Source organism: Opisthorchis viverrini, assembly GCF_000715545.1.
Source record: "Opisthorchis viverrini unplaced genomic scaffold opera_v5_321, whole genome shotgun sequence".
NCBI lineage: Eukaryota > Metazoa > Platyhelminthes > Trematoda > Opisthorchiida > Opisthorchiidae > Opisthorchis > Opisthorchis viverrini.
The window spans coordinates 98,810-113,156 of NW_008751979.1; the positions used below are offsets into that span (position 1 = coordinate 98,810).

The following is a 14,347-nucleotide window of genomic DNA, read 5'->3' on the forward strand; positions in this document are numbered from 1 at the left end:
GTCGCGTGCTGTTGTTGGAATCGGAGGGTGGCAGATATGGTCACCTGTGCTTTTCTCGAACGCAGCAGATAGTCCTCTTTAAACGTTTCCCGGACGTTGTAAACGTTGATGCTACACACGGCACTAACCGTCTTGGGTAAATAAATTTAGAGCCCCTCACGTTCGCTGTTAAGTTACAAGCTTTGTACATTCCTTGTGACGGATGGCATGGGTATCGTTCGACCCGTAATGTATGCCTTTGTCGAAAGCGAGCATTTTGCGCCATTGCGCAAGCTGTTCAGCTTGTTCAAGGATATGATGGGTAGACACTATGAAGTCAAAACGTTCGTCGTGGACAAGATGACTTTGCAGATGCGGGCTGCCAAAGCTGTATTCGGCTGCGACATAATGTTGTGCTATTTTCACGCACGGCAAGTCATCCGGAAGCACGTAAGTTTCATTGCTCTGGTGTAACTTTTGCAGGCAATTTCCAACCGCAGTCGGCACATATTCCACCGTATGACTCGCTTTGATAATGCAGCTGAGTAAGTGATTGTGCACCAAACATTAATCGCATAGATTTCGCCACGATTTGCAAATCCTGAGGAGAACAGATCCCAGTTTTGTCTCTTATTTGCCTGCCCACTGGCTCCACATCACTCGAAAGTAGGCCATTCATGCACAACGTGGGTTGATAAATTTTGGGAATGTGACCAACAACCGCCCGCAGAACGCCAACGGGCGTTTGAAGAGACGCGTGCATCGCTCAGATAGCCTGGAACATGCCGTCCAGTAGGTCGCTCATCACAGCGATTGGCTAATGGATGTCTGCGATGATCAATGACCTTGACCTTTCGCTCACTTGAACAAAACGCTGCGTGCAACATTTCACGGGAAGATTCTAATTTATTAGACTAACTCCTCATTAATCATCATTTTGGAATACCCTACAGTTTCGGCTATCCCAACTTGGATGCGTCAATAGCCCGCGGAAGGCGAAGTACGAAATCAAATATTACATATTCTACAGTGTGCGGTGTTCTTTAATTTGGATGTAAAATCTACAGAATATTTTATGCGAATTCCACCCAATTGCACGGGTGAGTAAATTTTTCTTGTGTTAAACCGATCAGGTGTAAGAAATGAGCTTAGGTTTTTTGGCGAACCTAGTCACAATACTGATTCCTGAGGGCTCGACCTGTGTTAGTCATAATTACGTGAAACAGCTTGACGCACGGTGCAGTAGTGATGCCAGTACGTACCTCCGTGGATGATTCCCATTCTCATATTTGCGCGACAATGGTTAATGCACCGTATTCAGGAATCTGCATCTAATTGTCCCATTCGGAATAATATCACCATTCATCTGCAATATGTCTTAAAGCACAACAAATTTGTCCGAACATATGGCCATTCTATGCTCTTTGCCATCATAACCGTGCACGCTTCGTTTACCTTGGTTGATTATCGCAATTGTTAGGCTCCTTCTTACGATGTTGGTTCCGTGGGCTCACTTACTCTTGATTACCTAAACCCAAGGCTAACGAAGTCTCTGCATTCTCATAACTGTCTGCATTGTCGTTTACTGTGACTGCTTATAGCAATTGCTAAGCCCTTATCCGTGTGTGAGGCTTCTTACGGGGCATCAACTTTTCACGCTAGCAAAATCCGGTGATCAACGACTCTCCTACGTACTCATGTTTTCCATCTCTCCGATGCCCGTAAAATACAATACAACTAACAGTGAACTGTTTTTATTTATTCGTTGCATCGGTAAAACGTAATGGTTAGTCACTCCAGTTCTCGTTTTTCGAAAGCCGCTTGCACTGAACAGAGTTTCTGAAAAAAAATAATTACCTGGACACCTTAGGTAAAATTACTGTGCAGTGAACAAAGTTCTGAAAAAAAATAATTACCTGGACACCTTAGGTAAAATTACTGTTGCACAACTTAACTCACTACTCCCACAATTATTTCCACTGTCGTCAATGGAGGTTCCGTTTGTTTACCGATTATGCGATATCAAGATGCCGTCATCGTTTGCATTTTTGCACGCAGCGAGGTCATAACTGAAGGGGTTGTATACAAGGCGACCCCAAAATCAGGTGACGCAGACCTAATCCACAGAATTCAAGGACCTATGCCCTCCTGCCAGGCTTCGTGGACGGTTATATCACCAGCCATAAACCCAAAGGCGCATAATTTGGTTGAAGAACGTTACTTATATTCAGAAGCGCCCGGAGCTTTTTGCGTCGACCGCAGATCACACTCCTCTACAATCCGTACCAGAAATTCGATCGTTTTTTTCAAATCAGGCAGTGTCACCACACTACGTTGTTTGAAAATTATGACCGCCCTCAGCTGCCAGCTATTACGAGCCGCATATTATTGGTAGCATGCCATCGATGGTCCTAAAAATACGCTTGATCTACGCTGGCCTTGATTGTTGAACCTTCCTTGGCCAATCCTAACCATCTTGAAAAGCCCAACTGGCTCACCAAATATATTCATGCACGAGGCTGCCCGTGGACACAAGTACAATATCGCAACGACGAAACAGGGGCTGCCATACTCCGATGACCACCCTGTAGTACAACGTACAACTCTTATTTCCCCTCCAAACATGTTACATGCCCCACCATCCCACACTGCTAAATTCGTGGCAAAACTTTAAAGCACCGGCCAACTTATCGTACTACCTTGTTGCTCCCCATAGACCAACTAATTCTTCCTGTGGCACCGTAACATAGTCGGTATACCGGCGAAGATAAAATCTTGACAAGTACCTAATACAACATGTGCCGACTATCACAAAATATTCATAAAACCTAATAGCCGAAAAGAATACCTCGATTGTATTTGGCAGGACGTCCGTAGGAATGCTCCGTTATGAGTTTGTGTAAAGTGAATTGATGTAACAGTTTATCTTGTACTCTTTTACAGTACTTCCAAATCGAACACATGAGGAAACGGGTGAAGAAAGCATCAAATTCATTCTGTTTTTACGGAGCTATTATGCTGAGCAATCGCAGCCAATAAAAGCACACATTTCGCACCAAAATTAAACCCTGAGTAAGCTGGGACAAGTGTTTGCAAACGTGCGGCTCTCTGGGGGAACTTAAAGTTTTTGAATAGATACCACCAGATACCTAATCGTTATGGAAATGTTTACAGCTGTCAAACCATGGTTTTACAGGATTTTCAGGTGTCTCAGGATCTCCCCCCATGTGTGACTGCTTCTGGCGCATTCGAAATTTTCGCGCACGCAAATGGATGGTGAAGGTTTTGTGATTCCGATATACATGGTACCTAATAAGGTTCCGGACTATAAATATACCCAGCCACCCAAATCCACACACGCAAACATGGCTGCGGCGCTTTGTCAGGTGAGTGAATATGGAGCAGGCCAAGATGAAGCTATTTATGAGCCTTTCGATGGAGGAGAACGTCACATCAGCTTAAATATTATACTGGCTTTTACTGGAAAGTGAAGGACATTGTAAAAATTAAGGTCATTGGAGATACGGACCCAGAGGTTTTAGCGTTGCTGACAGACGAAACGGGGACACGTTTGGTGACACCGGATGGTATCGTTTGATGATGATGTGGTTCGAAATCCACGCACACTGTTATTGATAAGAATAGGGTTGAAAATGTGCTACTCTTGTGCACACTTTGAAGCTGATCTACGGGGCATTTAATTCAATATAATATGTCTGCGAATCGTCAGCATACAGCAATGCTGAGCATTTTCTGGTAAAAGAAAAGGAAGTTGAAAATGTGCTACTCTTGTGCACGCTTTGAAGCTGATCTACGGGACATTTAATTCAATATAATATGTCTGTGAATCGTCAGCATACAGCAGTGCTGAGCATTTTCTGGTAAAAGAAAAGGAGTGTGGTTGACTAGTGCACTGGTTAGAGAAGTCTTTAAGAGGTCCTCGAGAAACCCACTGCAGGGTGCTTTTATTAAAAAGACGGAAAATCAGGGAATCGGGCATCAGAACCTGGTTTATTAGAGAAGGCTGATAAATACCTCGAGGAGCTAGTGCTTGAATGTTCCAGGCTCTAAATATGTCCTGTGTGTGGTTCTGTCAAGAGCGCTTGAGAATTTAAGACATCGATCTGAAGACCAAGAACAATGTATTAGGCATCATCTTAGATTAAGCTGCAGCAATGATAATTCGCTGTGTTTTATGAAGTCACTGCGCCCTCGAGCATTAATTCCTCCAATTTACAACTTTTACCTGCCAAGAACTAACACAGGAGCATTTGGTTTCATGCATATGGCTACGTCCTAAAACTAGGTGCTATATTTTGCGCCTGTGGGTTTGTGTTTTCTCTTTAGCGTGGACTGCTGGCTGCGTAATTGTGAAATTCACTCTCGCGGGAGAAAATGTGTTCCACTTTTGAAGGGTTTCCCTGAAAACCACGATAAACGATGGAAATAACGGTGACATCGACAACCTGCATTGAGCGTCTGCTTCTTATGCTCTATTTTCTACTGACTTTTGCTGAGCATTTCCGTTCGCCGTAACGAAGTTCCCCTGTCTTGTAGTTAGGAGTCATTTTCCATGAAGTAAAGTGCATTGAAGAGTACCCAAAAATACACATAGTTATCTATCAATTCTTTCGTGGCTCGCACAGTGGTTTCTGTATTGTTCTTTGTCCATTGGTTCAATGTCACACACGGGCGGCCCATATTACAACCGGATGGGGCGTGCTTCATTCGTTGAAGGAATCTCAATAGTTTTTATGCTTCGGTTTAAAAACTAGGGACTCTGGAGAGAACTTATTCTATTGTGTGTGCACAGACTATTACTCAAGCAACTGAGCTGTGTTTGCCGGTGAAAAAGTGCCATAGATGAATAGTTGAGTGAAGTTACTGCTGCTAGCGAAAATTCTAGGGACATTTGTATACCATAAGAGGAAGTTTCTGAAGAATTGACACAGCAGAGTAAATTTTAAACCCGGATATCTTAACAAGGAGCTGAAGATTCTTGTTTAACCAGGCTCCGAAATTCAAACTCAGGGACAGCTACATACCGCCCTTTTTGAGTAGAAAACCCGAGCTACTGTAAACAGGGTCATGCGGCTATTTGCCCAAATTCATAAACCCTGCATTTGATCTCGTTCAGGTAGCAAATTACGCACAAAATAAAGAATAAGAGAACAACTGCAATGTGAACGATATCACGCTGATATTGTGATGCTTGGAAAAACTAAAGCTCACTCGGTTGGTCGGCTCCATTAACTGACCCCACTTGATGACCAACTTGGTCTCCCCTACTGCCATTCTAAGTCGGCCGCTGGATTGTGATCCCAGCAGATTAGTGGGCTCTTATGAAACCACCCTTCCTGGATAACCACAAAAAACCATACTGAGTGTCTAGTACCCAGTCGGGCTTCCATCACTTTAAGCGCTGAGGGATGCTGTAAAATGATTTGAAGCGCCGCCGGACGAGCGTGAGCCCATATACAAAAGATCCGGTTTTACGAACCTGGCGGTAGAAAGCGAGGGCAAGGTTAGTTTGGTCGACTAACGCCGTCATGTTGGTGCTATATTTATAAAATCTGGCAAATCGTTCGACAGGGGCGATGATAAAAACCTACAAAGAGCAACTGGAGGGATAGATTTCAATTGGCCCTTCTTACTGGGGCCGACATTGCCATTGACAGTCGTTATGGCATCAGATTGGCTGAAGGCTTTATGAACTGCTACGTACGGAAAGCACGGTACCAACGTGATTGCCAGCGAAATTCAATGTTCAGGGTCAATAAAATTTGGGTATTCCAAACATGCGCAGGGTCACCCTGTAATTTTGCACGCTGCTTCAGGCCCTTTAGAATAAAGAAGGTCACGCAGCCAAATGCAACATCCTGGTAAGCCCAGGGAAGTGATACCGAGCCACGACATACTTTCAGTAGCCAGTCAATTTCATCACGGAATTCAAGATGCTTGTTCTACATATCGCTGCTCATTACGGCTCCAAGATGAGCTCAAAAAATAGCAGAAACTCAGAGATGATTTGCCGAGCGGCGCATGTATCCGACTACGAGGCTGGGAAACTGCCCCAGAGAATAGAACTCACATTTACCAAATCACGCCGGCATTTGCTGTCCAACGAAGGGCTGCTCAAACTGGTGCCGGCTTGAAAAACTTGAAATGAAGCAAGAAGAACCAGTGGGGTTTCCGTCCGTCCCTAGGACAGTAAAACAGCTAACCTACTTGAGAAAATTGAAATGGCACCAACGTTCAAGACTTTTGAGATTTTCCTGGGAGCACATTTGCATGACACACCCCGTCCAAGCCCAGGCCAGTCCAGGCCTGGACTAGGGCTCCTGTTGTGTTGGTCAAGCTTCACAGATGCAACGGTCTTAAGAACCAAGTTGGCTAAAGCCTGTCCTTGAAGTTTTAACGGCACCAGACAAGCCCATTTGACGTTGTCCGAAAAATGATCCGATGCTTTGTACCATGAGTAATCATATTACGTGATGCTTTGGACTAGACTTGCTGCACCATAATACAGCATCGTGATCAACATGGGATGTATCGTGGATGCTGTTAACATACCCATGTTCAGCGCAATACTCATTTGCATACCAATTTGGTTTTGACAGGAGGCTCACCTGGAACCCAGCATTATCTCTGGTTTATTTTTAAGCCACTGAATGTGCTTCACCTGGACACTTCAGGTTTCAGTTGGATAACAGTCGAGATATCGCGGTACGTGTATAGACGTAACACACTACTCAAAAGGATGCCATCAAAATTAAATAGGGATGCAAGTGAGTGTAATTCACTGCATGTGTAAATTGAGTTCAAAGTGAACATAGAGCTGACGGAAAGTAGGGGTCTGTGCCTAGCTGATGAGCCCCAAGGGGGGTGAAAACAGTCGTAGGCCGCGGGAGAGTTTTCAGCAACGCCAGGAGTACTTTAGTACGTATATTCAAATTTGGTCTTTTTTGGGGAAGACTGGGTCAGAAACAATTGAACTTTAATCCCGCAAGAACGTATCGCCAAAGTTTGGTTATGGAAACCGGAGGTTAATTAATCATGGTGAATTACGGTCGTGGTCCCGAAGCTGATTTAGACGCAACAGATATTTGTGGCGGTAACAATGGTCAAACGCTCAGGTATCAATTTCTCGACCCTCTTGCTGGGTCAGCCTCCGTCGGGAAATGGGTGGACCGTTTGTACACCGAATTTAGGGAGAGTTCCTCTTCGCATCAGTGTTTGAACTTCAGTGCCAGGGGAATGAACCGGGATTCTCCAGATTAACTCACCCATCCTTTGCGTTATGGGCCGGATATTCGAGTCTAAGTCTTTGGAAGTTTTATATCAACGAAGCTGTCTTCGACATGGGTAGCCGAAAAGTATAATCAGCAGTTGAAAGTGTGGTTTCACCGATTAGTCCCACAGACTAGAATAAAAATGTTAAACAAGCTGCCTTGTTGACCACCTGACAGCTAATGGCTTCCATATTTCGTGTCACGTTGGACAAAACACATCCGTTGTGCAGGTACGTTTTTGGAATCCGATCGCTGTTTCGAAAACACCTACAAGGTCCTGATTTGATCACCCGGTGCTTGACTTCCCGAGCCTTTATGGATCCCTGGGCAAGGATCCAATGGCTGCACTGCACTGACTTGTTTAGGGCGAGGTGTTTAAATAAAGGTGAAGTGGTTGTAGCCCTTTGCTCTTTGAACCATCAGTTCGAGTTCGCTCGCATGCCACTGATTATTATTACTATTGTTGTCACCAGCACCGGCTATTGTGACGATCTCATTGATGTTGGGAGGATAATGGTAACAACAACTGATCGTGACTCAGCGCGCTCATCCCTGCAAAAGCCGAATATTGATGAGCTCAGAGGTGACCAGAGAGTGTTGGCTGCTAGGGGGTCCTAGAAATGGGGAAGCGTTTGGAACGGTCTAGTGCATTCCGGTTATCCCGATATATAGTCGGTAGTGGTAGAATCTCCGAAAGAGGTGGGGTTTTGCTCAGGAACATCTCCAAAGGCGAAGAAAGTTTCAGCTACTCCCCAATAACATGCCTTCTAAGAAATCACTCGAAATTGAATGGGAAGTTGACACCTGTTCCGCGTTTTCAACCGGAACCAAGCATGAGACTTTATTGCTTGGGGACATCACAGTACTTGAACGAGTGTTATATGGAATCACACATCTAGGCCGCCAGGTTGCCGTTAGTCATGCGGTTGCAATCCCCCAAAGTCTAATATTAAAGCAATTGGTTTAAAAATCGGGGGACTAACCCATCCTTGGCTCAGCTTTGCCTTGATTGGTTAAAATCGCCGTCCCAACAACCAGTAATATTCCGGTAACCGCTGACCGAGGTTTGCCTTTGGCACGCCAGCGAGGCTGTGGATTTCGGGTGTGCCGGCTGCATGCAGTGCGGACTTTTTTTACTTGGTTTTGTAGTACGCACGCAATAGAAGCGCCAGAGCTTATTGATTCCCCGAAGGTGGGAGTTCACGATAATTTCTGTGGATGAAAGACAACGAGTTTATTAGTCGGATCCTAGGAAGCAATACACGTCCCGTGAAGGACTAACATCACGGATGGATATGCGTCGTTCATTTCTCACCCATAATCCGTGGCCAGCATTCACAATCCACCCTGCGAGCCAACATAGACGGAAGCCGAAGGCTCGGTAGCCTTTGTGTCCCTACCCTCGTGCAAACCTGCCGAATTTAGTGAACCTCTTACACCATTGGGGCATCGATCTGGTGTCCGTGGCTTCTCTGGTATTATCTTACCTCGGCTGGTCCATCTTCAGGAGAGTCGCTCGCGAGAATCAAGTCTGGTGTCACTCCGCTTGAGATTGCCTCGATATCATCTTCACCTTGCACCAATTGCTGTGCCACTTCCTCCGATGAGTGACACATTTCGGTTTCCATGACCTACGTCGATTTCGGCATCATTGATCATCAGAAGCTGTCAGTGTCTGTCGGTGCCCCCAATAAGGGATCTGTGTGCCTCTAGCGACTTTTGGCAGAGTTCCGCCTGAGTCGCCTGAGACCTCGGATAAAAAATCCCCGGGGTGTTCGCCCGCAGACACCAAGTACACTGACTATTTCGCTCTTCTTGAACCAAATCTTTTAGACATGTAAACTATTTCAACTAACCCAGGTATTTTTGTGGCACGGTTCGGCGTTAGTTTGCACCTAAAATTTTTAATATGTGATATGATAGAATCAAACCTAAACCTCAAACTTACTAATTGACCGGCCGATGTAACTGAAAAGTTTGTGTATGTGAGCGGCTGCATGGTCCTCGACGAACTGGTCAAGGATGAAATGACTTCCCGAAGGCCCAGGCAAAATTTTTCAAACACCTGTACATGTGGCATCGATGTCAGTTAGGCTTTCAAGCGTAGTGTGTGCGTTGCTGCGATTCAGTCTGTCCTCCCCTGTGGAGCAGGGATGCGGCCGCTTAATTTAGAAGGCCTCAAAGTGCTTTGTGCTATGTAATGCAGTGCCAAGGTACGCCAGCGGATTTCTGCCAAGGTCACTTTCCCCCAGTGGATCAGCTCGTCACAATCTATACGTCACACCCGTTAGACCAGGTACTTTATATGTCAAAGGATCGATTTCCTCGCATAGCCCCGTTCATATCGCCAAGTGTCGGCTGGAGACGATCCGGGTACGGTGGATCCATGCAATATGAAAAAGATCGTTCAGCTGTAACACCATTTCGGTGCCTAGCTGCGCAGCATGGCGCCATGCTACCTGAAGGAAGCATGAAAGCTCCTACCAGTCAACTCGATGGTGTCAGTAATTTCCGTCTGGCTGAATGGGGACGCCGGTGCAAGGCTAATATAAATGACCCTGAGAAATGCGACTGTATCGCGCATTCAATAGTGATCCTGCGTCACAGCGATCGCTTCTACCTTGTATGTTTCTATTCCTGTCGCACTGGACAACTTCGCAGTTCGACGTCTAGGAACTGGCTTGTCAGTTGCCTCCAACATATGGCTCTAGTTCCCTTATTTTCCCCATGCATGATGAACGAAGCCATAGCAACTGGAGGCGCTCTACTTCGCTACACACAAAAAGAATACTCACAGTGAATGTAGTAGCCAAAACGGCCTTTGTAGTAAGGCTTTTGGTATCACTGATTCTTGGTCGGCTCGCGAGACCTTGACGCGTGAGCTTCGAGCGAGATTTCGGCAGGCTAGAAGCTGCGAAGACCACATCTTCATACTTCGTCAGGTGCTAAAACAATGCCATATGTCCAGTCAACCCACAATCTTTGTGTCCCTTGACTTCAGACATGTGTTCGATTCTATCGGTCGGTCAGTGGCGTTAACCACACTTGCTCAACAGGGTATGCCCCGGAAGATTATGAACAAGATTTGGTCTTTACATTTGCATACTTCGGGGAGTGTGAGACTGTATGGTGCGCTTTTCAAAAGCTTCCGTGCAGAAAGCGGGGTTTAGCAAAGATATTCACTCTCCCAATTTTTGCTCAACTTCTTCACTGAAGAGATAATGAGGTGAACGCTGGGAGTTTTTGCGAAAACCCCCGTTGTTCACACCGTTGCTTGTGAAAACCCGTTCCATTTGGAGCACACAGACGACGTTTTCCTGATTTTCACACATGGAGGCCAAGCACAAGCTCCGTTGAATAAATCGACCACCACCATACCATTTTTCGGTATGCTCCTTGCATTTAGAAACTGCTAAGTCATGCTTTAGGAAATGCAATCTGAGTCTGCTTTCTGCCATTCAAGGAGAAGCGCTGCAGGTTGTGGAGAAATTTACATACTTCCGACGAACATGTCTGATGAGGTCAGTGAATGGATCTCTGAGGTTCGTACCGCGCTTGCAAATTTGCGTCACTTATGGTGTTTGAAAGGTATCTCACTGTGCCTCAAGGGATGGGTGTAGAATAAGGACTTTATTGTTGTGTGCTTGTGGTACATGATCTCCGTGAACATTTAGCGGAGGCACCTTCAGGTGTCTCAGAAGCTTTTTTGTGTCCTATCAAGTCAACAGGTTCCTAACGAGGTAATTAGCAAACGTTTTTTTGTTTGTGAGCACGTACTTCAGTCGTACTTCATCCCACAACATCAACTGCACTGGTTCGGCCTTGTAGTACACATGTTGAAACGTCGTCTATAGGAACGAGTGTTGTTCTCTGTGCCTCCATGAGAATGGCGCAAACTGCGACTTAGACAAGTTGTGTCTAGGTGTGAAGGTGTGAAAAGAGTGATGAGTTTAGGTATTGCTGGTGTGGTCTGTCTTCCAGGATGTTTACTTCTTGACACTTCCTGGGCTTGTATGGAGACGTTACAAGAAGTCACGGTTAGCCAGTTTCATTGGAGTGCGTGGTCGTCCCCTTTCCAAATTGTGTGACTGAACGTTTAGAGGCCTATGAATCTCAGAATGCCCAGACTGTTTAGGACGAAACGGTATCGGCAACTAAGGTCTGATACCTGATCGCGTTTTTCGGCTGATACGTTCTGTGGGATACCATTCATGGGGAACAGAAAAATGGAAGCTGCGTGGTCATGCTAAACACTGTTCAATATATTGAAGGTTGTTGTTAGTTTGTCATAGGCATTCGGTTGTCTGGAGTAGTGTGCAATGAGAGTATTTGTGCACCCATCGGGAACACCCTTTGTTGCGAGACAAGTCGAGGACTGTCCTGTCGCCTCAAGTCAGGCGTGTAAACGAGAGATACTGCCACCGGAAGCGGGTGCCGTTTTTCCTTATGAAAGTAGCAGGACTTTGATACAAGTGTTGCACATCGATCAGTCTGAGAAGTGTGAATGTGTGTGATACAATCAGCTTGTTACTAGCAAGTTCTGTTATTCCCGCGCATTTTTATTTTGCGTAGAATCACACGAAACAGGCACTGATAGCCTAGGCAATTGCGGTTGTCGCTTGAACTTGGTTCATCAAAAAAGCCCGTTACCGGGGCCACTCCCTGGGGGACCACCGCAGCACTTTCCGTTGGCCACAACCCCGGGTTAAATCAAGCACCTATTTCTCTATGGTGATCTTCCTTTGGGTAGGCTCCAGCAAGTTTCTAAGGGTATTTTGTTTCTTCTATAACGATATATTGTACGTTTCAGCTCGAACATGTTGAGTCCAGGGGTAGATACTATGGCTGCAAGTGAACTGGAGCGGATGGCAACATCACATTTTCGGTGTGAATTGGCTTGTTTCCTTGTTTCCGTGGCTGTCATCCACACAGGTAATTGAGTTTGTTTTAAGTGAGTGGCTCAGTCTCTGTTCTTTTTTCAGACTAGTGGCCTGAAAATAGCCGATTACGAGAAAAGTCGGAATGTATTTAAAATCGGCCTTTGATTAAAAATTACCTGATGAGCTTATCTTCTCAAACCTTTGTTGCTCCTCACCTACTTCCATGGGGAGCATGATTCTTCCGCAAACCTACTTCCGGTTTACAAGTTGTTTCTGTTCTCTCGACTGCTGTGGACAAAGAGAAGGAATGGACGTCACATTCTCGCCTTTATCCAAGCCTAAAACTTATTGTGACTTCACTTGCGATTTTGTATTGCACATCGTAGTAACGGTGATACCTCATTTCAGTTCTCGCCTGATCCTCCTAAGCTAGCGGTTTCAGAAAAATAACAAATCGGGGATGCATAAAGTGTATTAGACGTCCGAAACCAGGTCAGGGACGCATTACAGTGCGTCGTATTTAAAATACGCGTAGTGACAACATTATGGAAATTCGGTCTCCTTCTGGACAGTTCATTTGCGACTGGCATTCAGCGGATACTTAATCATGGTCGGCTGTTGAGTCCACGCTTGTGGCCAACCAAAACCCGGCACGCGGCCCGATTTTCTGGCCGATGAAGTACGAGTTGGGCTTCTTGGGTGCGGCAACTCCTAAGTGCGAATGCCAAAGGCTCTGGATTCCGCCTAACACGTGTCGAGTTCTTTCAGCGAGACGTAACGATCTACGTCTGAGTAAGATTGCCTGGGTGGATGTTTGGAGGTGTAGTCACCTCGGAACGATTGTAGTAAGTTAGCACCAAGTCCCTTACCCGTCCAACTTTATTTTTTTTTTCAAATAAGTCATGGTTGTACGGCAGTGAAGCATCGGTGTTGAACACTGATATTATGCTGTCAACGACGACGATGATGTTGAATGATCTACGTGACCCATTACTTTGGCTTTCTGACATTTAGTCGTCCATACCATGGTTGATCAATGGGCTGATATCACCCGAGAAATGTACATTGGAAACTATAGTCGTCTTTACTAACTGCGTTCAACAATGGTCAGATAGGAATTCGTCCTATCATAGGCGTTCGTGAAGCTCTCTTTGATGTCACTACATCCTCAATGGGTGTTAGCTCCACTGCGGTATTCATTTCAACGGGATGCTTTCCCTCGTGGAAGTATGGTGGTTCCCGTTTTGCCGATAGTTCATTGCATAAGACAATGATTTTACTTTGGGCCCATTTTTACTACTGAATCCCCTATAGAGAGAACACTGATCCCGATCGATAGAATTCACCTGATCGTACCTAATCGGGATATTTTGCCGCCCAAATCTTTCTAGCACTATGCACATGACAGCGGCATCAAGAACTGTGGTCGCTTCCTGAAGCGATGAGGAATGAGACACCCTCTGTAACCTGGTTTTGTTTGACTATACCAACCCAGAAACTCAACTGAGTTGCGCTGTTAATAGTGTTTTCAGGACCAACTCATGATGGTCATAAGCGGTGATACCAGGAATTCATATGCTGGGGCTGAACAACTATAGCTCCAACCTCCATTTGTCGTAAGCAAGCCCCTCCGCACACGCAAGCCGCGTTTGCGGATCGATTGAGATTGAGCACTGATTGATAAACAATAAGTCAAAAAGCAAGCAACACTGTCTTTCTAATTTCGTAATTTGGTGACAAGAATGAATCGCTGAAGCTGTTGCACATTCATGCAAATGTACCAGTTCACTTTGCAAGTGAGGTTTATTGGCATAAAAAACGGTAAATGCAAATGGACCGACTCAGCCGTTGCGGTATCGTTCAGTGCTATCCAATGCATGTGAATACTCATACTACATTGGTTTCGGTGAAGTGTATTTTTATCCAGACATCTCAATGTGTTAATTAAAGTTTGAAAACCATAATGTTGCCAACCTGATCCATTCTAGAATGCGCCAGACCTTCGTGTCACGTAGATCAAGCTATCCTGAGAGAAAATTGTCCGCACGATAGAGTAATTATGATCGGTCCACTCGGTGTTCTGTGTAACCGGGACTAGCTGTGGTACGGAAAATCCTTGTTGTATTGTCTACTTGGATATCTGTTTTCCAAGTCGTTCACCAGAAAGGTCTTGGGCTTTATAACCCCTAATCCGAT

The 14,347-nt window shown here is 45.4% G+C and overlaps 1 protein-coding gene across 1 annotated transcript in view; it reads left to right on the forward strand.

Moving 5' to 3' along the window:
- Positions 1-228: 228 nt before the first annotated feature.
- Positions 229-14,347, forward strand: part of T265_09966 (hypothetical protein) — a gene marked incomplete at both ends in the record, with an annotated part of 42,643 nt that continues 28,524 nt past the window's right edge. The window contains 2 exons of the mRNA XM_009176203.1: positions 229-429; positions 9,478-9,894. Coding sequence (XP_009174467.1) covers positions 229-429; positions 9,478-9,894 — 618 coding nt within the window. The remainder of the gene's footprint in view (positions 430-9,477; positions 9,895-14,347) is intronic.